This window comes from Sylvia atricapilla, chromosome 3 (assembly GCF_009819655.1).
Source record: "Sylvia atricapilla isolate bSylAtr1 chromosome 3, bSylAtr1.pri, whole genome shotgun sequence".
In the NCBI taxonomy this organism is placed as follows: domain Eukaryota; kingdom Metazoa; phylum Chordata; class Aves; order Passeriformes; family Sylviidae; genus Sylvia; species Sylvia atricapilla.
The window spans coordinates 101,524,113-101,551,315 of NC_089142.1; the positions used below are offsets into that span (position 1 = coordinate 101,524,113).

A 27,203-nucleotide genomic window follows, 5' to 3' on the forward strand; every position below is an offset into this window, starting at 1 on the left:
CACTGTGCAAGCTTTGTTGCTTAGCATTGTGACACCCACCAGAGTTAGGACTTTGCAGACTTCAGAGATATTTAGTCTCTCAGACTGAACAAAGCCTGTCTGTCCAGTCTGCACAAATAGAGGGAGCTTACAGGGTACAAGTCCAGTCAGTCTGCAGTACCCTTAAAAAAATTAACTGAGAACTGCCCTCTGTTCAAAGGTTACTCGGTGAAATACTTTAGCAAATAAATCACTAGTGATAACTGTGTACCAGGAAGCAAAGCCGCGCTTGCCCCAAAGGTGCCAAAGCATGAGCACAAAAGAATCACTACTGCAGATTTGCTTTTTCAACTCCGGCTTGAGATGCCATCAAGTTTAACTTTCATATTCCACCAGAAGAGGGCAAATAGTTGCAAGAGCTGACAGAGCAGTGTTAACCAGCTGGTGCTGAAGCAGCAGCTTCATGCCCTGAACTGCATTTTCCTGAGAACAGCAGCCCCTAGCCTGCACAGGGGTAAGTCTGGATCAGCCTGATCCAGCAGCCATCAGCTACTTGCCACAGGACTGCGGCAGCCTGGCAGAAACATAGAACAAAGTAACAGAGGCACTGACAGGGAAGAGTCGTTTTCATCTGCATAGCCCTCCATTAACAGAAGAGTAGAAGGCCAGTGAAATCAGGTGACATTTTTAGCATCACCTTCTCCTTTCCTGCTGCTTTTCGTTATACATTTACAGCAAATCTCTTTCCTTTCCAAAGGTGAAGAAATGCAGCAATTGTGTAAGTTAAGGCTGGACTGTCACCCAGTGGCAGAAAAGGAGAGAGCAGCAGAAACAGATACTTTGATTCCAAAGTATCAACACAATAAGTCACACAGCTGCTGAAGCAATTCCTTTAGTTCTTCAAGATGTGAAACCTCTTATTTAAAATCATAGTATGCCACAGATTGGAAGGGATGTCAAAGATCATCAGGGACACTTACCGTGGCTTGATCAGAGCCCCATCCAGCTTGGCCTGGAACACTACCAAGGATGGGACATTCACAACTACTCTGAGTAAAATGTTCCAGTCTCTCTGCTCTGTGATTCTGCCAGGCACAAAGGGGAGACTGAGAGGCCTCCTTTCTTCTCTCTCTCTCTTTTTTTTTTTTTTTTTTTTTTTTTTTAAGGAGGGTTATTTTCCCCTTTTCTAGTTGGTGGAAGATTACTGGACTACCACAACTCCTCAAACACAATGGACAATCAGTTAGCCCTTTGATCCATCCATTCCCTCAGGACCTGTAGATGCATTTCAGGTGTGCACCTTCATGTTCCTCAGATGATCTTCTACAGTGGGTGATTCTTCAGTCTCCATGGCCCTGCCTTTCCCTCCTGAAACTCAGGCAGTGTGGCTGGAACACTTCCTACTTCCTGGTGGAGACAGGGGCAAAACAGTCACTGAGCGCCTCAGCCTTTGCCATGTCTTGGGTAGTCAGGTCTCCCCTTTCCTTCTAGAGAAGGTCCTCATTTGTCTTAGTGTTCGTTTATCACCCACATACCTGCAGAAGCTTTTCTTGTTGTCCTTGATGTCCCTGACCACAACTAATTGTCTCAGAGCTTTATCTCCTCTAACCTGATCCCTGGCTGTTCAGACAACCTCTCTGTACTCCTGACAGGTTACAGCCCCTGCTTCCACCCTTCACAGGCCTCCTTTTAGCATCTGAGCTTGTCCAGGAGCTCCTTGTTCATCTACACAAGGCCTCCTGGCATTTTTGCCCAACCTGCTATCTACTGGGATACAACACTCCCGACCCTGGAGGAGGAGATCCTTGAATATCAACCGGCTTTTTTGGGCCCTTCTTCCCTCCAGGGCTTTATCCCATGGTATTCTACTGAACAGATCCCTGAAGGTGCCAAAGTCTGCCCTCATGAAGTCCAGGGCAGCAAGCTTGCTCTACACCCTCCTCCCTGCCCTAAGGAACTTGAACTCCACCATCTCATGATTCTTGCAGCCAAGGCTGCCCTTGAGCTGCACATTCCCCCTCCTTGGTGGTGAGCACAAAGTCCACCCTATCCCCATCCTTCCTGGCTCCTCTATGAAATGGAGTTATTGTCTGGAATTCCTTTGTGCAGCCAGCCACTCCAGCCACAAAAGGTAACAGCACAGGCTTTCCCCTGCAACAGCTGGCAGCAAAGCATTCTCTGGATTTACCAAGCAGAGTATCTGTTAACTGAGAAAGTCCCTGGATGCACCCACGAGCTACTATTGCATTCCAAAAACTTCCACCAAAGCTTTCCTCATCCACCAACAGGATGTTTACTGGGGCCATTTGAGTCCACACCCATCTTCAGACAACAATCTTCCCCAAAATCTTTCCCAGCTCTTCATAAAAAGCATGTTGAAGAAGATTCCTGCAGCTAGCCCTCTTCTCCCTGGAATGGTCACATAGATAATGAACAGGAGACTTTCAGGACCTGGTAAAACATGCAAGAAATACTACAAAGCAACCTCTTCAGATCCACTGGAACTAGTCCTTAATAACATAGAAAATGCAACTTTCACTCATCATCTGACCTCAGTGCTAGAGAAAAAACACAGGAGTCCACAGGTAACAATCCAATTTGATTCTGCATGTTGACTAACAGTAGCTGCAATGTCTGATGTTACTTACACAGTTTGGGACTGAAGAAACCGAATGACATAACTAGATTTCTAGGCATGTCCTGGATGCTGCTGCCTCTACCACAGCACCATGGTATAACATTAGAACTGTAATCACTCCTGGACAGGAGGCACTAGAACAGAAATAAACACATACAAGCCACCCTCTTCCACCCAAATCACACACAATTAAATTCCATCCATCACAAATCCTTCCAGTGTAAGAAGATATACAGTTGCATTAAAGGTGACACGATGGTGTCTGTTCGAGATGATTCCAAACAAGGCTGGGCACAGGAAAATCAATGGATTTCCTTGGAGGAACAAAGAACTGAATGAAGATGCCTCACCATAGTCCTGAGATATGAACAATAATACAGGCCAACTCCAGAGCATGAACAGTCAGCCAAGACAGAGGACAGGTACAGCAAGCTGTATCTCTTCCTATGGCCACAGTGCTCCTGCACCTTAACATACTGTCTGTCACTTTTTTAGTCACACACATTGCCTCCAGCACATGCTTCCTTCGCACCTCTGGAGTAGTACAGGACAGTGGGACTTCATCATGGGTGGGCAGTTAAACATGCTGGAGATCAAGTCTGCCAATAAAGGGAGAGTGGAAAGATCCCAAGTAAAGGTATCCATTGTGTTCATGTGCCTCGCTGATGTAAGGTACTTTCACTCCATTGGGATCATGAAAGCTTCTTCTGTAGGATCCTGTCTCACTGAGTTCAACAACAAGGCTATATTTGGGTATAAACTTTGTTAGAGTTTCCTGACTCAGCAACTGAAAGAGAAGAAAAGAAAGGCAAATTAACAAAAGGTTTTGTTCTCCACAATCTGATCTCAGACATTTTTACAGGCAAAGACCACTCCATGCTCCTCAGAAGCAGCAGCTAAGAACACAAGGACACATTTTGAGTAAACACTCTTACACAGAGTTAACACAGTAACATCTGAAAAGCCAACTTGAGAAGAAATAAAAGGATCAGCAGAAGCTCACTCTACTCCAGAGGCAGGCTGAAAGGCTGCCCATCAAAGAGACAGCAGCTGGCTCTGGTGCAGCTGATGTCAAGCTCCCTACAGCATCACTCAGAGCTCTTGCACTGCACCAGGAGAGACAAGGACAGCACAGAGCTTGTTCAGCTGGAATAGAACCGTAAGCACTGCTTGCTGATTTTTATTTTTTCGAGGACAGAAGTATTTTCAAGTCTTTGCATTGATTAAAAAGTACCATGCTGTTTCTTTAGCCCTTAAAAAACCACATTATTCTTGCTCATCCTAAAGCAGGGTGACACAAAAACAGGCATAGTGAACCAGAACAAAATGTCACCTAACACCATCCACAATGGACACACTGTCTCCTAGGGTGCCTAGGGCAGTCATGGGAACAGGTCACACTTCCCAAATGCTCTTCAGACACCTGGCAATAAGCAGTTTAGGCACTTCAGGTGAAGTCTTCACATATCCAAATGTAGATCCTGTCTTGCTGCATGGTTAGAGATAGTCTCTTTTTCTTTCCTAAGATCAAGATGGAAGGCAACTTAAGAGATGTGTACCTGCTACTCAAAGAAGCAAATGTTAAATTTTACTACCTATTAATATATAAGGGCTGTTCTACCAGGGAAAACCAACAACAGTTTAAACCACAGCACCTAATGTTTTTTAAAATCTTCCTGTGAAGAGGAAGAAACAGGACAAACAAATATTTATCACTTCCATTTCTCTACTAAAGGTGAGTTTTAAAAAAAAAAGTTCTTTTTAGTATTTTTTTTTACCTTAAATATCATCCTTTTAATCCATGGTTTTTCAGATAAAAAGTCCAACAAAGAAAATCCAGGATTGGGTCGCACAGCTGCCATAGCTACCCAATATCCTCCAGAGCTGCTTAACCTGATATTGTCTGGAAGACCAGGCATATTCTCAACAAACATATCTGCTCCACCTTTCATCAGCCCAGACACATAATACCTGAAAGTTATAGACAGTAGATTTGAACATCTTAACTCAATCAGTTTAAATAATAAATGAGAGTCCCAAGATTTGAAAAAATATTTTTTCCCATTATTTTGCTACAGAAAAGTACAGCACTGCCACACACTTCTCCCCAGGGAAAAAGTCAGTTTATTCCACTGTGCTTAAGGAGCCCATGATGGAAAGATTATGCAACCCAGATATTTATGATTAAATAAAAAAATTTAATATTGAGGACGGTCACCTTCTTTGTCATTTTTAACTAGGCATAACTAAAGTGTAGGGTTTCTTTTGTCATTCCATTTGTTTATTTAAACAATCCCTACACAGATTAGTAATAATTTCAAAGTCATACTCACCTTCTGATTCTAGCCATGGTTGTCTCCTGCACCAGGACAAAGTCTTCTGCAGGAGAGAGCTGCACACCATTGGGAAACCTCAGCCCCACCATTAAGACTTTCACTTCTTTTGTCACTGTGTCATATTCAAGGAGGCTGAAAAGAAACTATTTTTGAGTGAAGGTGAACATTTATGCATCTGTGTTTTCGTTCTTCAGGAATTTCACCTTTTCTCACATGCACCAAATTTAAGTTAAGAAGGCACAATAGCCAGGAAACATTTGTTTATGAACACAAGAGAAACAACAAGGCACTTGAGACTGGCAGCATTCACGAAGGATTTGGGCTGAACACAATGCTAACACCTTCACTTTTAAAACAAATGTTCCATGCCAGTCCTCTTGAAGGAAAAAGGGGAATCTCATTTATTTTGCTGCAGGTCTCATTAGCAACATCCACACAATTCCCTCACCCTCCCCTGTGCAGTACAGTGTTTGCAAAGGTGGGTTTATAAAGAGAAAAAATGTGAAGATCAAGGAAGTGGTGAAGTCCACTCCAACAAATGAGCCTACAGCAAGTTAAGTGCCATGGGAAGGAGATACTTGCCGTCCATCATCTGTGCCTTCCATAACCAGGAACAAGTAGTCTTGTCTTTGCCATTTACTGCTGGAGTCAGTGAAGTAGATCTTCCTCCCATCCTTAGTCACTGTAAGGTCATTTACAAATGACAACTTCTGGCCTTCTATCAGTGTTTTGGTTGACACAAGAGGCTTTGTTTCACCTGGTTACAAAAAAAAAGAAAGAAAAGGCACATGATGTTGCCACATCAAAATGCATCTCTTTTCACTTTGTGTAGATTTGGGTTACAGGGAAGTGAAGAGCTTTTCAGTACCACAGTGAGATCAAGGCAGAAACGAAGTACAGCAAACATGACAAAAGGCTTTATATATCATTTTTTTCCTTTCCTTTTATGAAAACCAAAATAGCTACAACAGAGGATTCATGGATCCTGGGACACCAATTTTAACAAAATTTACCAATTTTAACAAAAGCCATGTTACGCCAGAATATAAGTCACTGGTAGCTCTGATCCAGATAGCCAGATACAGAAAGGAAGTGATTGCTACAGGAAAATAAATTTCAAGTTTTTGCATGACTCATTTCATCCAGACAGCTTCAAATCACTTTACAAAAAAGACAGGCATTGTTTTGCTTGCAGCATCTGGCAAAACTGCAAATGAAGCCCAGATTTGTCAGTGAAAGAAAACTTTGGAGCAGAAAGTCATACCCGTATCAGGATCAACTTCATAGAGTCCATAATAAGCATCTGCTACAAACAGGGTGTTATTTGGCCCCACTCGCATGCCAAGTGGTCTTCCACACGCTGGCTCATCTTCACGGCCTCCTTAGGAAACAATTTTAAAACAGTTTTCAAAACAGAAATAAATACAAAGCATTTGGGGTACTTATGCAGGTGTGTTTGGTCTGGCTGAGATGAAGAACCCTCCCAGGGCTGTGCTTTGCACAGGCAGCTATAAAGTTGTTTTGGCTACTGCTGAGCAAGACTGGCACCGCATCAGTGCTCTCCCCAACATTCCCCCCTCCAGCAGGCTGGGGGTGGGCAAGGTCCTGGGAGGGAACACAGCCAGGATAGCTGGCCCAAACTGACCAAAGGGATATTCAATGCCACATGGTGTCAGCTGAGGTATGAATGCTAAGAAAAACGAGGAGGAAAGGGGAGCAATTATTATTTACATTTGCCTTCCAAAACAAACCCTATACATGCCACAGCCCTGATTCCTGAGAAGCAGTCAAGACATCACTGGCTGATGGAAAATATAGAATAAAATATTTGAGGTGTTGTTTTTTTTCCTTTGCTTGTACATGTAACCTTTGCTTCAAACTGTGGCTTATAAAAACTCTATGGCATACATATGGCACATACATTTATTAAAGAAATGATTCCTACTTTACTAGGTGGGAGTGAAGCAGATAACCCCATGCCGTGTTTTCACCAGTCTAGAGATAGACACAGAATCTGCCAGGCTAGTAACTAACACTGCCCAAATTAGGGTAAAATCAGAAAATCTGATTTAACAAAATGTTTCTTCTCAGAAAGAATCAGTTTTACTGCAGGTTTGGTGGGGCAGGGGCGTGGGTTTTAATTAAATAATTTTTAATTAAGAAACCCCTTTCTTTTTCTATAAAGGTCCAACACTGTCATGAAACAGCTAGTTTCTCAAGACAAAAACACTAAAGACTTCTCTGTGAGGAGAAAGGGGACTTCTGCAAACCTGAAGAATTTAGATAAATTCAAGGAGACATTTGAGTCATGGAGAGCTAAAAACTTCAGAACATCAACACTCTGAAAAATTAGCAAGAGAAAGTTTTTAGAAGGCAGATGGCAACAATCTTTCCACTTCCCAATTCGAGAAGCACAGAAGTCCAGGCTCCCCATTACCACTTTGGCCCCAAAGAAACAGGGCAGCACAACCTTCCCACCTCTCCCAAGCTGTTCAAGTCCAGTGCAAATGACCAGGGGAAAAGTGATTCTTCACACTCGCCTCCACCCACATTCATGCCTAAATCCAGCTCCCCATCAGCTGTCCTACTAAGGCTGTTCTACCTATCAGGCAGCCAAGAGAGCACTGCCAAATCAGCCAGGAGTCTAATCATGTGAGGTGCAGAATTCCACAAGAAATAACTGCAATTTACCAGTAAGAAAACAAAACCACCATGACAATGCAGGATCTCTGCTAATGCAACTGCAGCCACAACTTCCACAAACAGAGAAAGGGAAATAGGTACAACAAAAAGCAAGGCAAATTTCTGTAAATAGGGAAGGTGATATTTATTTTCAAAAATCTCTAAGTAGGTTGCTATCCTTCTGTCACGGGTAACCCCAAAAATGTGTATTATGTTCCATATCTTCCCCACACCAACCTGCCCAAGATGACCACTGCCCCTTTAGAACCCAGGAGCTGGAAGAAGAACTGGAGTGTTTTACCCCAAGCTCATGGAGATGACCTGGGGTCCCTATAAAAGATAGGGAACACGGAGCTCCTCTGTTCTCCCTGTGGCTTTGGAGCAGAGGCTGCAGCTATCTTTGGCCAGGCTGCCAAGGAAGTTGCCTGGGGCAGGTTCTCTGAGTCAAGGCAGTGCAAGGCAGCCTGGCAGGTTTGTTTATCTCCAGGTTTTGGAGAATTCTGTAACATCTTTTCGGCTGCTGTTGCCAGGGGCAGCCCCACTTCTGGGCCAGGGAAGATGTTTCCTTCAGACCTTTTTTTGCTGCTGCCACCCAGGACAGTTCCACTAGCACCATCCCCTCCCTCCAGCCACTGCCCCAGTCCCAGCTGCCACTGTCAGGAGAGTTCCTGTCAGGTGATGTGGAGCCAATGGATCAGCAACATTTGAATGGTATTGAACAGGAACAGTTCTCCAGGATTCTTCTGTTTTGTCCTTGCTCCCTGGTGGCTGTTTGGGGGATGAGGGGATTCTGTGACCATGGAGGCTTGGTTGCTGTGCTGACTTTTCTCTGCCAACAGTGACGATTACTGTTATCTTGGTTGTTGCTGTTTTATTTTTTAGTAAACTGCTATTTTTTTACTTATATCTTCTCACATTCATCTCTCCTTACTGGTGAAAAAGGATGACTTAAAAATATAAGCAGAAATAACTCATTTTGACGTGCCCTGTCTGTATAATTGTTTTAAACCAAGACACTTTCCCACTCACAAATTGGCTCGAGTTCATTCACCCACACTTGATTAGAAGTCCTCAGTTTTTATGAGGTGGCCTTTCAACTCAGAATCTTGGTGACTTAAGCTTCCATACATATTAGAACAGGTTGCTGCCCTTTTTTTCTTAGGACAGATGCTTTTTCTGGACAGACTAATGGAAAAAAGTGTTACTTGTGATGCACTTCACTCTTATCTTCCTCCTGATGTTAAGATGCAGGATTTTCCACCAGCACATCATCCATGGTGAAGGCCTGGTAGTCATCACACAAACCCCCCTTGCATTCTTAAATTTTACTGCTGGAAACGGTGAGCTTTCCTATCAACATCACCCATTTCCATTCTTTTGGTCCTCTGTTCTAATCTTCCTTTCAGTGTACATATTTTCACTCATACTTTACTGATGCAAATACATTAATATTTCTGCTACAAATTTCTGCAGAGTAAAATATGCACCTGCAATCCAGACTGAACACAGTTTAACCAACACATGCCCTTGACCCAGACATTTTCAGGCACACTGTGCTCATGAGCTGTCACTCACCACAAGGACCGTGGCCAATTCTGGCTACTGTTTGTATTTCCCCATCTTCAATTTTGATAATCTTCCCATCAGCTGTCCCAGTAAACAGAACATCTGCAAAAACAACTTGTGTGATTAGGTTGATCACAGAACAAGACTGGTAAACATCCTTCCACTAGCATGAAGTAGGGAATAAGGAGACTTCCAACACTTATCCACAGAAAGCTTATTCCCAGTCAGGTTAATTATTTCACTCATAGGTCAGCTGTCCCTTGCGGGAAGGTTTCCATAAAGAGTTTCCAATGAGACTGATGAAACCAAACAACATAAATACTCAATAGCTTCAGGAAATACCTTTAGCACATTGTTAACAGATATGGGTAAAAAAGTGTAATCTGAAGAAAGAATTTACAGTAGCTTCTTACTGGGTAATGTAATTTCTTACAAATATTTTACTAATAAATTAGAAGATAAAGTAGAAGAAAAATAAATGATATGGCACCTATTGAGCATCTCTTGCACTGAAAGATCTTTCAGTAGGGGTTAAGAGTAGTTCCTAGCCTTATCCCTCATGCAGGAGGCAGAAGAAACAACCCCTGAGCAATGCTGGGTTCCCACTACTACGAAGGTGTCATGGCATGATAAGGGCAAGGTAACTCATTAAAAAATTTCTCAGAGGTTGCACAGGTTTGTGATTTGGGAAGAAGCCACCTGCCACAAGAGAAAAGTCCAAGATGGCACCTGTGTTGATTAGATCTCTTGTAAGAAGAATCTAAGCTTTAAGAGTTATTAATACGGAATATGAGAGAGTTATGAATATGGGATATGATATTGTGCAACAGCATTAAAATGTAAATATGCTATTTATCAATTTGATATTCATTTTCTGTCCTAAAAGCAAAGATGAACACCACAAAATTCAGCTCGCTCAGCAGCAATGAGCTTTAAAAGAACAGGTAGTAGCTTCTAAATATTAATTCCCAGTTAAGACCTAGCCAAATGAAAAATGAGACCACTTCCTCCAAACGTAAGTAGCCCCTGACTACGTTGCTGATGCTCTCAGTCCTGGAAGACAGGGATTTTTAATATGACAACAAGATTTATTTCAGACTCATGAAAGAGGAGAAAAGCAGTATAGAGAACCTAGGTTTTTCTGCATAACAAAATTACTTTTAGAAAACCTGCACATTGAAAATAACTACCTGAGTTTGTTATCTAAGAGGTCTAATGCTGAACAAACTCTTACCAATTGAACAACTTTTACAGAGCCTTCTTTAAAAGCTGCTTTTGTCAGTGCTTACCCCCAATATTGACAATGGACTCTGGTCCAACCAGCTGGTTTTCCCACAGCCGTTCAGCTTTTCGTAACTTGGTGTTGGGCTCTAAAACACCCGTCAGGAGAGGAGGCTCCTTCAAACTACAAAACAGGAGGACCATGTGATCCTTTGCACAAAATGCAAACATTCTTGAGCGATACATTTGATAATTTTTTCTCCTAGTTTGCCAACTCCTGCATACCTGACTTATGCTTTACATAAAGCATATTTCAAAAAGTGTGACAGTAGCTTGAGCACTTGGCTTTTAGCTAAAATGCAGTTCTTGTCTCACAGAAGGCAAGAGCGCATGTGTGTAATTACAAGCTCCACTGACAGCTTGGGTAGCAGAATATAACTTTCTAGATTAATGATTAAAGTAATTCAGCCCCTTCAGTGATCAGCAAGGACACATAACTGCACAAGATGGCTCAGAAACAGACTGGGTACACATAATATTGCAATCGCTCCCCGATTTCTCAATCCGGATAGAACCACTTTGTGCCATTAACTCTTGTTTGCAGAAGCAAAACAACAGAGCACAGGAGAAGTTATGTTTCCAGAACATTCGCTTTAAAATAAAACAACCATTTACCTTATGGGCTGAGGGTCTATAGGACAATCCAGGAGAACAGTCACTCCAAGCAGTGGCACAGCTACAGACACAGCCAAAGTCAGGAAGGTAACACGGAACACCTTGCTGCTGTAAGTACTACCAAAACCAAACAAGAAATAGGATTAACAAGTGTTTTTCAGATACAATTGTCCTTAAAAAAATCTGTAGCAGCCTCTTCAGAAAAGGAAACGGTAACCACCATCCTCACCTTCAAGGTCTATTTTGAACATATTAGGATTAGAGAAAGGTCTCAGGATACTGCCATAAAAAGCTGAACATTTTTATGTGAAGGTTTCATTCACACTACATGCTACAGCTGACTAAAAAGAAAATAAGCAAACAAAAGAAAAAAGCCAAAATAAAACAAAGCAAACCACCTGAGAAACATGGGGTTTTTTGGTTGGGGTTTGGTGGGAGAAGAGGGGAAGAGAGGAATCTATCAAACTGATTTTTTTGTCGTTGTTATAAGCTGTTCCTGCAGGTCGGCAGAAAAGGTGAGTAGGCGCTGTCCCACTTCCTCCCTGCCATCCAGGAGGAGCATGAGCACTGCGGGTACCCCCGGGCTGACACCCGCGGGTGCCCAGCACCGGCCAAGCCGAGAAACCACGGCCTCGCTCCGCTCGCCCGCAATGGCTTCTGCCCAGCCCCGGGGCAAGCCCCCCAGCCCTTCCAGCCCCTCCCCGGGCACTCCAAGCCCGATCCGCCGCTCCTCGGGCCCGGCCGCGCCATGCAGGCGGTGCCTGTGCTTTCCCGGGCCCTCCGGGCAGCGCTCGCCAGGCCCGGGCCCAGCCTCGGCGCTGCCAGCCGCAGTGTCAGGGCGGCCCAGGGCACCCACCTGCCCTCCTTGGCCTCCTGCGCTAGGCTGTCCTCAGTGATGACCTGCGGGCGGTACGGCCGCCGCTGCCGCAGCCCCTCCGCCTCATTCATCCCGATCCCGATCCCGATCCCGATCCCGATCCCGATCCCGATCCCGATCCCGATCCCGATCCCGATCCCGATCCCGATCCCGCGGTCGCCGCCGACGCGCACCAGAACCACGGCCCCGCCCCTCCGCCCCAGGCCCCGCCCATCACCCCGGGCCACGCCCCGGCCTGCCTCCCGCGCTCGTTCCCGCGCTCGTTCCCGCGCTCGTTCCCGCGCTCGTTCCCGCGCTCGTTCCCGCGCTCGTTCCCGCGGCGGCCCGCAGCCTCTGGGATTGCGGGAAACGTTTACTGAACCCCTTGACCGTGACACGTGCCTTGCATGTGCCAGAAATTATTTCCTTCCATAAGACAGTTTTAGGATTTTTGTCATTTGGATACACTGCCATGCAAAGTGTTGCTCTTGGTCATTCACTGGGCCTAAGTTACAGATATTTTTGGGGATTTTTACACGTATGTGAGCTTTTTAAACAGATTTCACTGGCACGAAAGACTTAAGGCAGAACAGTGTTACTTGCCACCTTTTCTTTGTAACTACAAGAAAGGCACGAACAAATTTCCTCTCTAATATGAAAACGTCTTCAGCAAAAATAATACTATTTTCTGATTGACCAAACTTTCACTCATTCTCACCCTAGTAAAGTTACTTGGGTTTCCTCTTCCTGCTTGAAGCCAAAATTCAGCTTCAGACTAAGTAAGCACCTCTGACTGCCATGACTGACAGCATGCAGGGCAACCACCTTCTGCAAGGAGTCATCAATGTATAACTCCCTGATAGTCTAACAGCAGGGAGATGGGAATGTCGACATGACAATGTGCTCAGTAAGTTTTTGAAAACAACTCTTGAACTGCCTGCACATCTTCAAGTAGAAAAGGCAAACTCCAGTGTGGGAAGAGCTGCTCTTCCCAGCTCCTTCCACCCTGGTCAGTGTTGGACTCAGGATTCCAATTTGCAGCAGTTTGAAGGTGGTGTTTTACAACGCACTGAAGTGAGGGCACAACTTCACTACTCATCCTGTCCACTGGGAGATGCTATTGCTGCTCAGGTTTTGTGTGTTCCAGTTTTATCTGTTGCCACACCAAGTTGTTGAAATGTCATTCAGAACCCTTGTCTTTCAGCAACAGATCTTGACCAATGATAACTTCAGCTTATTTACATGCTGAATTTTATGTGAATTTGATTTTGAAATAGTTGCTTTTAGTACAAACAAGCCTATGAACTAAAATTAAAATTTTGCTTAAAATTAGGTAGTGCATTTTTTTCCAATTCATGGTGGTGTGTGATAAAAAACTACATTGATTTATCCTATTAAGTACATGTGCAAATTTGCTGAAGTTCCTTTTGTATAATTTTGCTTGCAGAAAGTCCCTTACCACAGTAAATTAAAATTTGCTTAAATTACATTTACCATAGCTCATGAAAACCTTATCAGAAGCATAGTTCCGTGAAAGCTTGTGGTGTGAAAGCTGTTTTGGGGAGTGAGTGTAAAACCTCCCCAGTGTGTGGATGGAGAACATATTGCACTGTCTGTGTGTAACTATTCTCTGTGGGGAAGATCCTCAGTATTAGAAGAAGATACTGCAATAGTACTTTTACACTTTTAATATTTCATAAAATTTTAATCAGTGAAAAATTTTGAGAGGTGTTGTTTTCAAACATCTGTTCTACCTTTTTCCATATAACAATGAAAGTCATAACAGTGTTATGGTGTATCATGAAAAAAATATTTTGTGCCCCATCATAGTACTGAGGAAAGATTTAGAAGAAAAATATGAAATTGCCAAGCTGGATTGGTGCTCCAGTTGTGTTTTTTGAGCGGTGTGTGTAGGTATCACATCCCATCTCTGTCCTCAGAACACCATCCAGTGGTGAAGCCAAATGTTTCAAGTAATTTTCCTTTGGTACCCTAAGGCAGTTTGTTCCCCTGCCACCTGAACTGGGATAGGAAAAGACACGATCCATTTGCAGCCACAGGCAGATGGATTACAGCAAAACGTCTTCATGTCTTAGCCAGTATTGCAGATCCAGTTTCAGACGCTTAGTGGAGCAGGATATTTACAAGTTGCTTGCCATGGCACGCTCTTGGCTCTGCCTATTGATAAGGAACACCTGGTGGAAAAGCACATTTTCTCACTCGTTTTTTTTTTGCTTGCCCTCTCTATAAGATTGTTGGAGGGCAAGGGTTGAGACAGTTCATGCACCCTTCAGTGCCCAGCTCACCCAGGGTCACAGAAAGGACAGCTCCCTATGCAGCAGTAGTGCCTTAAAGAGCAGCTGCTGGATCATAAACCCATCTTGGGGACCTGTGTGAATTGCAAATGGAGATGACTTGCAATTGAAAATGGGGAATTTTGAGGCAGTAATATTTCCCCTATAAAATACTTCTCTATGGGAGACACAGCTGTACTAAATGTCTTTGCAGATGTTCAGGAGATATATTTAACATCAATATTAAATATTTAATATTGATCCAAAGGGTGAGAAACATGGCTGACCATTTATTAACCAATTGGAATTTGGTCCAACATATAAACAGGGAAAGATAGCCATAGCATGGGCACTCTGGAGCAACTTGGGCAAGGCAGAGACCTTCCAGAGAGCAGCAGGGCAGGGAGCTCTGGTGAGCTTCTGAAATGCCAATGAGTGTGAGATGATGGATGGGTGGGAGCTGGAGAGCAGCAAGCATCCCAAGAGCTGAGCAGCATGTGGGCTCAAAGGCTGCTGGGGAGCTGTAGAAAGGAAGGGCAGCAGCAGAAAAAATGAGGGACTTGAGCAAAGCAGGTTTTGACATCCTGCAGAATGGCTCTGTGGAGACTTGGCTGGAGGTCAGCACTGGCTGTTAGGTGCTTTAGGGATGAGGAGAGAACAGTGATCTAAACCCCTTCCTAATACCATCCAAAAGGCCACTGGAGGCAGTGACACCTGGGCACATCTTGATGCCAAGCATGTGGATGCCAGCTGGGAATGTAGCCACACTTCCAGAGAAGTGAGCACGAGGGGTGAGGTAGCAAATATGTGACATGGGCTCTCCCTCACAACTTCCCTTTCCTAGGCCACCTTTCTTTTTCTAGGTCACTCAGTTTGATTTTTCTTTTCCTGCAAGGACCTAGTTAAGAACATGGCTAAATCTCTTGAGGCATGAATGGGGGCAAAGCTAGATGGTTGATCTGAGAACGGTGTTTTACTCTTTGCAGGCTTCCTTGCTGTATTCCAGCGGTGGGGATATGAAGAATGGGTCATTGGGACAGCCTTTGATTCCCCCTATCCACAAGGCAGTAAGTCCCCCTGCTGGCAGTGCAGGGAGGTCTCTGCGAAGCTCTCCGCAGCCGGATTTCCAAGAGTCCTGGGAGATGAGGTAAGCCAAGGTGTCTGCTGCTCCAGTGTGCCGTTCACCTCGCTCTTCCCGTCCTGTGAGGCTATTTCGCACAGGCAGCTCTCCCGTGTCTTTAGGCAAACCTCTGTGTAGTCACCATTTTGCCCATCTATGATGATCCAGCACAATGTCAAACCCAACACCATATGCCCCAAGAGCAGAGGTGGCGGTGGGGAAGAGGAGGCAGAGCTTACAAGCACCTCAAGACAGGCCCTCTGCTGGACTTGGCTATTGATTGCCTCTGTAATGTTTGTGGTGTCACTTGGGAACTGAACTGCATGGGTCAGGATCCTGCATATCTTTGAATACTGCAATCTTTGACTGTCAACTTCTGCAGGCAGGACAATATGTATGGTCAAATATTGGCTACTTTAGAGGTGTTTGCAAATTCAGGTGCTGCTTTTGTAAATGTCAGGTGTAACTTCTCTGTGCCAGGGCCTCCACTGTGAAACAAGATCCCAGATAAGTTTTGGGGTATAGATGTATAATCTGATTAATGTTTAATATTACAGTCTGGGCTTAGGATCAGTGAGGGCAAGGCGCTGGTGAAGAGTTATAGGACTGTACCTGATGGCAAGATATTGGCTTGGATATGTGTGAGAAAATATCAAGCTTACCCAAGAGATAACAATAAAGGAGGAGTCAACAGAAGTATCATTGGAGTTGAAAAGCTTCGGCAGGGCTTTTAAAGTGCAATCTGAATATCCTTACCTAGCAGCTGAGTTGGAAAAAGCCTTTTTCTTCTTAAAACAGCAAGGAAGTGTAATATCATTCTCAGGAGACAGCAGTGCTCTGACCACATGGAGCATGAGACTGTCACCAGGGTAAGCAGGAGCAGGCAAAGTCAAGCTTGGGCAGCAGTACAAAAGAAGCTGCCCTCCACAGAGACTTGTGTCTCAGCTCAGCAGCTCTTGCTGCTTCAGAGAGGATTTGAGGCCGCTTGGCTCCAAAAGGAGAGACAGCAGAACTTGGGAGTGGTGATGCAAGTGGAAGAATGACTGCTGTGTTTCAGACTCCAGCAACTGAAAGCTTGAGGACAAATAATCAATCAGCTTTGCATCTTGTTGGGTTTGTGTGTTGCATTTCCTCCTTCATCAGAGTGACCATGCTATGAAGGTTTGTCTCCTTTACTGCTACGCCCATTCCCTCCCTTCTCTTTCTACCTCCTCATATGTTCTTTTGTCCTCCATTGTCTCAAGGCTAAGATCCAGCGGCAGAAGCAAAGAGAAGGACTTGAAACAGGCAGGTAGGTCCAGGGCATGTCTGTCCAAAAATGACCATTAGAATCTTGACTCAGAGAGGTGTCATTTTGCAAGCTTGGTTAAAAACCATCCTGTTTTAAATTTCTTCGAATTATTTTCAGTTCCTTGATGGGCTCAGTGGCCTCTCCCCGAGCCCAGTCACTTGGAGAGAATGTGGTGGTGCAGTGAAAGTTCCTCCAGTCTGATTTGTTGAGTGGCAGGAGCTGCAGAGGTACCTTGAGGCACTGGAAATGCAGGGCAGAAAAAGAAAACATTGCTCTCCATCGTGCACATGCCTTTTATCTCCCTGCTGCCTTTCTAGTGTCATAATTAGTAGAGAAAATCATCGCACGAGCCATGCACACAGGCTTCTCTGCTTGTGGGGAGTACAGAAAACACGCAGGGCTCCTGTTTCAACCAAAACCACAGAACCTCCCTCTGAGGCCACCCAAACTGGCTTGCAGCATTCTCCCTATTCCCGTGCTCTTAGAGGCACGAGCGATACTCCACAGCTTTCCCTGCTCCAGGAGAGTACAGAAAACAAACAGGGCTCCTCTTTCAAGCTAAGCCAGAGCCCCCTTCCCAAGTCATCAGATCTACCTGCAGGCTTCTCTCTGATCCAGCACTAGGGGACGCTCGAGCGATGGTCCACAGCTTTCCCTGCTCCCGGAGAGCACAGAAAACACACAGGGCTCCTGTTTCAAGCAAAGCCACAGAACGCATCTCTGAGGCCGCCTAAACTGGCTTGCAGAATTCTTCCTATTCCCGTGCTCTTAGAGGCACGAGCGATGGTACACAGGCTTGTCTCCTTGTGGAGAGCACAGAAAACACACAAGGCGCCTCTTTCAAGCAAAACCACAGAACCCCTTTCTGAGGTCACCAGATCTGCCTGCAGGCTTCTCTCTGTTCCAGGGCTGCTATACACACGAGCGATGCACACAGGCTTCTCTGCTTGTGGAGAGTACAGAAAGCACATGTCTGAATCTCTCCTGCAGTCTTACCAGCTCTGAGCTGTGAGCTGAGACATTTCCACAACCCTTTTCCTAAGAGCAGCATTGCAAAAGAGCCCCAGTGGATAATCCAGAAACCTGGGTTTGATTCCACTTGTGTAAGCAGTTTATCAGGCAAGAGGTGATATTTCATCCCTCCTCCTTGAGGGGGCTGGTGTGCTTCTGAACATGTGCAAATGTCTTTGATACTTCAATAATAATGGATAAATGGCACCCTGGCTTAGGAAGAATGGATCTTGCAAGACAAGTGTGACTGCTTCCACTGGGGATAGAATGGAAAAGGATCCAACAGCCAAAGCTGTGAGCAATGCTACTCCTGATGAGTAGTAATTAAAGAAATTAAATGAGGCAGTGAAAGACATGAGAAAGTGACTGCCACAGCAGCACAGGTGGAGCTCAGAGGGTCCCCCGTGGGGTGAGACATCTGCCTCAAACATTTACCCGGGAGAGGGTGAGACTGGGTCCCATTCCCTTTCCTCCTGACTTTCCTCTGGGCTCTGCTTGTCCCACTTCCCACGATGGGGGCATCAGGGAAATAATGGCAGAGGTGGGGCTGTGTCTGCCTCCCTGGCTCCTGCCTGGCTACTGGATGATGCCGCTGCTGAGCCGTGCCCTGTGGGCTCTGTCTGGGGCTCACCCCCACGCAGGGAGCAGCAAGCCCTGCCTGCCTGATGAGCTCTGGTGGCTTTTTTTAAGGAGCAGACTGTTTTCAGACGGTCACAAGCCGTGGCTACCCCCTCTCACCATGAAAAAAGCAGATCAGAGCTGGGCTGGAATGATGCTCGGACCACAGGGGCTGTGTGGGGCCCTTCAGGGACTTTACTGTCATTGACACATTGGCAAAACCTCCAAAGGTTTTGGAGCCAAAAGGGAGGCTGGGGTGGGAGGGAGACGCTGTGGGCACAAATTCCCATAATGATGGACTGCAGAAGGAAGGCATAGGTGAAGGAGAAGCCCTAACACTGGTGGAGGCTGCTCTGGGCCAAAACGGGAGCCAGACAAAGCCTTGATCCTGCCAGCCATGTGCTGTCAAAGCTCTAGCTGTTCTCTGGACTCCCTCGTGTTATCTTCACTCCTGGAGAGGGTGGGGGCAGCTTCAGACTTGGAGACAGTCCACTTCTACCCAGAGCAAAACAGTTGTTTGATATCATATTAACCATGCAGGTTATTTGGGGAATTTTCCACCTTCTTTCTGTTTTCTGTCCTCATTACATGTAAGAAAAGTTGGCTTTAGATGGGGTTTCAGAACAGGAATGTTGCAACAGTCGTAGAGCAGCTGTGTAGTAGTGCCTGTTGGAAAGCTGTTCTTTGCCCTCCCCTCTTGGTGTCAGGTGGGCTTGTTCCTGCCACGCTTTCCTTCTGCATTTGCTCCTTTTGGGTTTTCTGTTTGTTTATGCTCCTTTTTCTCAGGCTGGGGCATGTGCTTCCAAGGATCAGTCTAGAGCCAGAGGTCGCAGCCTCTTCAGTGTCTGAACTCAGCCATGGATTTTGTAATGCTTGTGGGGAGAGGAAGAGCCAGCCTTGGTTTGGCATTTTTGGGAGCCCTGTGTCTCCAGACTCCAGGCTGCCCTCTGTGCTGTCCCTGCTGCCTCACTGGGGACAGCAGTAGACTGGAAATGCAGGCATGTGTCAGGCAGTGAACCCCAGGGTACTTGTCCTGCTGTCCTGGGGCCTGGGATCTCAGCCTGCACCATGCCAGGACAGCCCTGATCCTTGTGATGTGGGGAACACACAGCTCTCCTTGGGCATGAAAGCGCTGCTGGATCCCTGTGATCAGATGGCAAATGCTGCTGTGAGCCCCTGCCCTTTGAGCAGGGTAGAAACTCCAGCTGACAGGCAGCTGGAGGAGCAGCCTGGTAAACACAGCCCTGAGTGTGTGATAAGGGAGCACTTGCCCCAGACACACTCCTTGGGCAAAGGCTTTGCCCAGAGCTGTTACCCACCCTGCCCTGTGCTGAGCGAGCCTTGGGCCTTCACCCCCCCGGCCTCCCAGGGCTTTGCTGCCAGCTCTGCCTTCCCACTAAGGCAAAGTGCAAAGGCACCTCTTGCATCACCCCGGGGTTGAGGGCCAGGCAGGGCTGGTCCTGCCAGCAGCAGCACTGCAGGCACCAGGCATGCACAGGAGCCTTTAGAGATCCACAGACCTGCTCCCATCCAGTTCCTCATTGCCTGTAAATGAAATAGACTAGCTTTGAAAAGTCAAAATACTTCTAGAAAATGCTGCTTCCAGCTGAGATTTGTCTCCTCCAAGGGAAGAACAATTTTCCTTTGAGACAACTGAAATGTTTTCTGCATGGAAGGCCTGGCTCACCTCTCAGTGGAAGGACTGGCATCTTGTGTCACCTGTTTGTAAGGCAGCTTTGAACTTAACTGTTTATGTAACCTATTAAAAATACATTAATGTGCCTTCTTATTCTTCCTTTCCCTGCCAAGGAGTTGGTCAGACACAGTTTCAGGTGAACTCTGAGAGCTGGTTGCTGCTGAGGGGTCAGACGTGGTAGCAGTTTCCAGATTCAGTGTGGGCTCTGCAGGAGCACCCCTGTGCCTTCTGCACACCCTCTCCCAGTGCTGGCACCCACAAACCTCAGGCACAGCACCTTGTTCTTCAGAGAGCATCACATCTCTCTCCCCCCTGGTTAATGGTTAGACCCACACTGCAGCAGCTGCCTCCCCAGCACAGCTGTGGAACAAGCCATGGATTTTAAATATTGGATTTTCTGATCTTGCCCTTTGGACTTATTTTTGCTGTGGCTGTTGGTAAACCGTGTGCTTCTGAGCTCAGGCTGCTGTGAAATCCTCTCTGGACTGTTGCACCCCTGAGCAGGAACATTTTGGTAAGTTGTTCAGGAGCAGTGTCTGATGGAAGCTGGCACAAATGGCTCAAGGCAGGAGGCTGATTTTGGCTCAGTTTGGTGTAGAATTGCCTCTCAAAGAAGGTGGTGGTAAGTCTCAGATCCAGCCAGCCTTTGGAGCAAGACTGTTGCCAAAGCTGGGTCAGAGCAGCTAAGGCTGGAATGTTTGAAAGGATGGGAACTCCTCCACTCTGGGTCCATGTCCCAGGGCTGCACCACCCTTCTGGGGAAAAAGCTTTTCCTCATGCCCTGAACCAGCCAGGCTGACTTACTTCCTGGAGAAATTTCAGCTTCATCCTCCCTTTTAGCTGCCAAGTCACTGTAGACTTCTAAATTATCCCAGCCTCTTCTCCTTCCCAATTAACCAAGCCAGCTGTCTCCACCTCTCCCTGTAGGCAATGTTCCCTGACCTCAACCAGCCTGGTGGCCCTGCTAGTCCTCTCCAGCTTCCAGCAGATCCCTGCTCGTCCTGGAGGGGCTGTTCCAACCCACAAGTCCTGCTGAAAGGGAATGCTTAGAGCCAGGACATGCTGAAGTCAAGCTCAGAAACAAGCTCCTTCTTGTGTCTGCTCCAGTGAGGCTTCAGGAGAAGCTGGTTTTCATGGATTTCTGAATGAGATGGGTCTGAGCCACCTGGCACGTGCCCAGCACTGATAAGCAAGGCCACCTGTGCCCATCTCCTTGCAACACCACAGCATTCTCCTGACCACTGTGGGCTCAGACTACTGCCTTGAACTGTCTCCTCAGCCCCATGGAAGAGCAACACAGTTTAGGGACATCAGCAGCACAAGGCTGGCATGTCCTGAGTTCTGGACTATTCTGAGCACCTCCCCACTGACTCCTGGGCACTGTCCACCCCTTCTGGAGTAGGCCCAAGGGGTTCATCTGCTCCCAGACTCCAGAGGCAGTGTGGCTGGAACCCAGGGGAGCTGTTGGAGCTGGCTTGCCCTGCTCAAGGCCAGCTCATCCATCTTCACCTTGCTGAAACAGCTCACTATGAATGGAGAGGCTAGTGCTTCATTCAGATGGATAGCAGGGAGCAGAGGGACTTTGCAGGGTCATCTGGGGCACTTCAGCAGGATCTGGGCTCCAATCCTGAGCCTTTGTGGAGCATTAGGCTCCCTCCTCTTTTTCCTTCTGTGGGATTGAGATGTGCTGAGAGCTGCCATTCCTGCCCAGAGCTACCTGGTCCCCACTGGTTACTCCTCTCTGAAGGATGGTGTCACATGCCTAAGGCTGCTCCTCTGAGGTCTGAAAGATTAGACTGGAAGTTTTATGGGTGGGAGATGTCCCAGGGCTGAGGTCAGAGACAGAAATGTAGTGTCTGCCCTGCTCTGTTATACAATCCGCTGTTAAATAATCACCCGGGGTCACTGCGCCTGCCAGGCCACTGCAGCTGGCAGTGGGGCTGCTGGAAAAACAGGATCACTGTCCACTGCACAAGGAGGAGAAGGAAAAGCAGTAACACATTTCTGGGCAGTCCCATGCCCAGACACTTCCCAGCCTTGGAGTTTCTTATTGCAAGGTGTTATCAGCGACAGAGGCACTCACAAAGACACAGCCTGTTTGTTTGTAGGATGATGGCAGAGGGGAGATGGCTTTGGCCACAGCTGCTGTTTGTCTGTGGCTTGAAGTGTGTGAGCAGGGAACTGTGCCTGTCCCAGGGACACTGGTTTTCCACTGAACCTGGGCAGGGTGGACACCCAGCATCCATCATCCCAGCCCATGGCTGCTCTCTGCATTTCCAAAAGCTGCAGTGGGGCTGAGGCTGGGGCAGAGCTGTGGCCTGCCATGAGCTGCTGAGCAGCAGGCAGGGGTTGGGCCAGCGCCTCAGTGCCAGGCTGTGCTGCCCACCTGGGCCTGACACCCACTGCACAGCCCTGTGCCAATGATTTCAAAGGGCTGCAGAAGAAACTGGGCACGTGGAGGACAGCAGGCAACCTGTGGGCATGGCTAGTGCTGACCAGTCCTGGCTGCAAGTAAGCAGTCACTCAAGGGAGCTGGATGATTTTCCCTAGGAGACACAGGCCAAGCCCAGGAAAAGAAACCACACTGGTGGGGGAAGCAGCCACACTGTACTCAGAGCCTGAGCATCACTGCCCAGGGATTCCTGTCCTGGAGCACACATTTACAGTTAGCTAGCCTACTTCTGCTGGGTAATTTCTTCCTAATAAGGGGTTTTGGCAGGTGGCTGTGCTCCCCTGAGGGTGAGGGAGAGCAGCTCAATACAAGCAACAAACTGGTGTGGGGCAGGGTGAGTTCCTTTTGATTTAACTCAGAGGGTGGCTGTGAAATAGAAGTGCTGGGGGATGACTGGATGGCACTGAGGAAGTTTGAGGCATCCCTTACTTGGATTTGCTGCCTATGATCAGGGAGGCATTCTGGCTTAATGCAGCTGTTTTGTTATTTAATCCCACTTGATTTTCCTTTACACTTTCCCAAATGTTTTAAGCTACTCTTTGTTGTGCTCATCCACTTTTTAATCTGAGGTCAAATGATTGGATCTTAATCCCTGGATCTCAAATGAATTTGCCTTTTGGTTTCCAGCCCTCTGCTACAGCCAGACTTGCTGTCCCCTTTTCCTTCTCTCATTATTTTTCTATTTCTTGCAAGTTAATGTTACTTGAAAAGAACAAAGCAATCTGGAGATATCTCCCTGATTAATATTTCCAAACAAATTTTAAGTTTTTCCTTGTGATGAGCCCCTGAAGGCTTTTTTGTCAAACTACCTAAATGTGATCATAGCCAGTGCAGTACTGTGGTTTTTGCGGCTGACTGGGTGTAGAGACAGATGCCAAGGAGTGATCATACAGGACAGCACCTAAATTCATTGCACAGTCTTCCTGGAGGAGAGGGGGCAGGACAGCCTCTCAATCAGATTCAAAATTCCAAAGATGACAGGATGCTGATCTCAGCCCCACCCTCTGGGTTTTGCTGAAACTTAGTTTCTCATTTCATTACAATTGCCCTGTGCCGCAAGTTCCTTGCTCAAATGTATGCAAAGAGTCTTGGAGGAAGATTAAATGTGATTTTTCAACAGCATGTTCTAGATTTTATTGAGAAGAGATGAGATCTAATTAAATTCACATGTTAATCCAGCCAGATTAAATGGCACTTTCTACTTTGTGTCCTTAGCTTGGCCCAGGGACCAGACTGAAGCCACAAACACAGACCACAGAACTGGTCTTGCCCTTCCTGTCTAGACTCAGACCCAGACTTTGCTTCAATACCTGAGACTAGATGCAGACAGTTTCACTGGTGTGTAAAGAATCACAACCTCCATCCAGGCCTGACTGAGAGCACAGGGGTGATCCCAGCCCTGAAAGGTGCTGCTGCCCCAGGTACCCTCTTATAAGCCCATGGTACTGGTGGGGGAAGCTCAGGAGGTCCCCATCTCACCTGGCTTTTCTGGGTGCTGCCATCACTGGCAGCTCCTGCTGGCAGCTACCCTGTCTTTGAGGTACCCAAACCCTTGGCAAGGCAGCCTGTGCTAGTCCAAAACTTCTCCTGAGCTGGGCACACTGAGCTGTGACCATGAGGCTTAATTACATCAAACCCATCCTATGCTGATGGAGCCTCATCCAAGGGCATGTGCAGGACCCTGTGATGGAGAGGTTTGCCTTCCAGAAAAGGACAGTGAGAGCTGCAGGTCAGATTCTGCTGTGGGAATTCAGCAGAACTCTCTTAAGCACAGCTCATCTCTACGCAGCCTGTCTGGACTTGTATGGAAAACAAGCATGTGAAATCCTGGGAATAAACCACCTACGTCCTTGTGAGGACCTGTAAGTCTCACCCAGCAAGCCAGTCATGTAGCTGCAAAGGATGCAAATAAACTCTGCTGTGTAATCAACACCCTTTGCATGCCAGGGCAATCACTCCTAACCCCCCATGCAGCCAGGACTGCCTGCACGGGGCTCAACCCCAAACACCCTCCCCAGGTGGAAAGCTGTGCTGCTCACCTCAGATCAGGATCACATGGTGATGCTTTGCCCTGTATTGGGAGGAGCTGGCTTGTGATATGAGAGATCAGTTTGATAAAAGGACAAATATCCTCTTCTGAAACCCACAGCCAGTGCTGACAGGAGTGTTTGCTGGTAAATGTCTACCGTACTCTAAGTTAAATCAGTGTGATTTTACCACATGAAAGAATTAAATGTCCATGCAGCGTTTTTCCTGGTGTGACTCTGAACTGTCACTAAGGCCTCTGTGATGGTGGAGTACTTTCCATCCCAAATTGTACCTGATTTTTACATTCTGCACCATGCAGATAAAGCACTGGGAGAATATGGGGACTCTTCCTCCCCTGAGCCTTGCTGTTTGCACCAGAAGACCAGACACAGCTCTTGGAAGGAGGCTGTGTGACTTGAGGGGCTGGCGTGATTGTCTCTACAAGACATTTGATGGGTGTCACAGTGACAGTTGGAGCTGTCAATTCTTCCTTTTCTAGGACAAGAGGTTTAGAAGATAGAGCCTGGGGGTGGGAAAGCTCTTTCTTTATGGTGGCCTTGAAGGCCTAAAAGGTCACTGGGAAATGCCACGAAGGGGATCCAAAGCCCAGAGGTGTTTCTTATTTTTAGGAATGCAGAGCAGGCAGCAGTTGAGGAGGGGAGCAGCATGCTGGCTGCAGACAGGGGCACCTCTGCAGTGGGGCAGCCCTGGGGTTTGCAGGGATACTGACACTCCAAGCAGCACTGCAGCCTTCCCAGGAGTCAGTATCTGAGACAGACTTTAAAAACAGCCTCGTCTCGTGCTGTTGCATAAGAGTGAGATGGAAATCTCACTGTGTTTATACAGCCTGAAATGACAGGACTTCACTTGAGCAAAGGCTTGCTATGAAAGCTTCAGCTGGCTATGGAGCTTGGCTTCCAGGAGCAGAAGAAAACCACGTAGCCATTTAATCCTTTGAAGACTTCAGTCACCCTGATAAGACGTAGACAGGCCAGGACAAGGGAGATGGCTTTCATGTGCCCCTACAAGACTGTCACCTCCCTGGGCACGCTGTGTCCCACCAGCGCAGAGAGCGACCCAGCCCAGCGTGGCTCCTGAGCCTGCCCACTGCCCTTTCCCCGGCTGTGACACAGTCCCTCGATTTAAACCCTTAATCCCGGGAAGATTGTGCAATAGCTCCTTCAGGCTGAGAACGGATTATGCCCCTTTCAAAGGTATTTGGCACTCTGGCTGCACCGGGAGAGCCCAAACAACCGGCCCAACCTCTCCTGCAAGAGCACCTGCAGGCAACTCTTGCAGCTGGTGCCTAGCAACTTGCTCTGAGCTGCTCTCACAGCTAAAATTCAATGCCATTTCTGCCTTCCTCTGCAGAGGAGCAGGAACCTGGGTCAACACCAGCGAAGAATGAGACGTTTCCCACTCACACAGATCAGCGGTATGGGCGGGGCTGCTTTCTCCCTCTCGAGCACGTGTCCTGAAGCCAGCAAAAAAGGCATCTCCGCTCAGAATGTGGGACAGCTTCAGGTTCAGGAGATTAAGTAAAATGGTTTTTTCCTCTCCTTCCCAATTTGTTTTCTCTCCCAAATGCCTCTGCTTTCTTGGAGTTCTTTGCAGAAGAACCAGGCTTGGATTCCTGCCGTGTCTCACCTTGGCTTTGCTAGGGTGAGCCCCAGGTTATGCGAACACACACAGGTAGCTACAAGCTCGGGGCTGTGCTGAGCACTCTCTAATGACGCACAGTAACTTTTAGAACACCTGTGTGACAAATGAAGGCAGTCCCGATCTGAGAGAGATGCCCTCGGGAAATGGCAAGTAGCAGAAAAAAAAACCGCACAGGAAACCGAGACTGCGTGTTTACGGGGCTGAGATCTTTGCCGAGGTGGTGAGGCAAACATCAGCCAGCCCGGGCAGGACCGAGCAGCGTGTTCCTGCCTGTGGGCAGGGCACAGGAGCGGGCGCTGGGAAGAGGGAGCCGAAGGGAGGATCCAGCTGCGGAGTGGGCAGGGGCTCGGGGAGCAGCACATCCTCCAGCAGCTGCTGGCACTGAGCAGAGGGAGGAGCGCTCCAGCTGGAAGAGGTGGGAAGCTGTGAGTACACGAAGTCCATGAGCAGTAGGGCTGTGCTACGGCAGCCTGGGTGTTTTTCCGAGAATAGAAAGACGAGGTGCCTTGTAGGGCATTTCCAGACTCCGGGAGGGCACGTGTTTGCCCCTGGGAACAAGCCCGAGATCCGGACGGATTTCCCAGCGGGAGTCTGTTGGGACATCTCAGACCTGCCTCAGTGACACAGCCCCCTCGGTGGTGTGTGGTGGGAGGGCAGCGACCACTGCCCGCCCTGCCTGTTCCCAGCGCTAGCGGTGCTTCAGCACCGCAGAGCTGCCCGCTCCTTGCCTCCCCCGTTTTGTTCTTTGGGAAGCTCTGGGTGGCCCTAGCAACTGCAGCCAGAGGGTTGGAGGTGCCTTATTGCTGTGGACAGGGCGGTTTTCAGAAGAGCCACCTTTATCTCACAGCTCTGTCCTCAGCTCCTGGGTGCCTGCAGCGCTGCAGGGTCTGGAAGGAGGAGCGGGAATCACCTGGTCTCTAGTTTGGACTCGACAGCCTGAGGCAGATGAGGAGAGCGGCTGGTAAGCGCCGAAGCACCAATGGAGAAGTCTCCAGCTCATCCCAGGACCCTCAGCCCTCCAAGGTGGGCTCTGTTCCCCAGCCCAGGAATGGTGCTCAGCACACTTCAGGTAGGTGTT

At 47.4% G+C, this 27,203-nt stretch overlaps 3 protein-coding genes across 6 annotated transcripts in view; 1 reads left to right on the top strand and 2 right to left on the bottom strand.

The window, feature by feature from the left end:
* The window catches only part of EIF4A3 (eukaryotic translation initiation factor 4A3), a 359,684-nt gene that overhangs the window by 284,428 nt on the left and 48,053 nt on the right, over positions 1-27,203 (bottom strand). The window lies entirely within an intron of this gene.
* APMAP (adipocyte plasma membrane associated protein) lies at positions 2,566-12,099 on the bottom strand. Its single transcript, XM_066316389.1, has 9 exons — positions 11,954-12,099; positions 11,098-11,214; positions 10,491-10,606; positions 9,211-9,303; positions 6,218-6,334; positions 5,536-5,710; positions 4,951-5,085; positions 4,396-4,588; positions 2,566-3,404 (listed from the first exon to the last, which is right to left on the bottom strand). Exons 1-9 carry the CDS (start codon positions 12,043-12,045, stop codon positions 3,195-3,197), a joined length of 1,248 nt encoding a protein of 415 aa, XP_066172486.1. The 5' UTR covers positions 12,046-12,099; the 3' UTR covers positions 2,566-3,194.
* The window catches only part of ATL2 (atlastin GTPase 2), a 39,748-nt gene continuing 39,594 nt past the window's right edge, over positions 27,050-27,203 (top strand). For 3 of the 4 annotated variants that reach the window (XR_010743307.1, XM_066316410.1, XM_066316412.1), the window contains exon 1: positions 27,050-27,194. Coding sequence is in view for 3 of the 4 variants with exons in the window: in XM_066316410.1 (XP_066172507.1) it covers positions 27,071-27,194 (124 nt within the window). In the remaining variant the exon portion in view is untranslated. The remainder of the gene's footprint in view (positions 27,195-27,203) is intronic. The other variant, XM_066316409.1, reaches the window with a different exon arrangement.

Coding starts and splice junctions, on each gene's coding strand:
- APMAP (XM_066316389.1), bottom strand. CDS start 12,045: ATGAATGAGGCGGAGGGGCTGCGGCAGCGGCGGCCGTACCGCCCGCAG. Junction 11,215..11,953: donor CAGGAGGCCAAGGAGGGCAG/GTGGGTGCCCTG, acceptor TGGTTTTGGTAG/TACTTACAGCAGCAAGGTGT. Junction 6,335..9,210: donor AATTGGCCACGGTCCTTGTG/GTGAGTGACAGC, acceptor TTGTTTCCTAAG/GAGGCCGTGAAGATGAGCCA.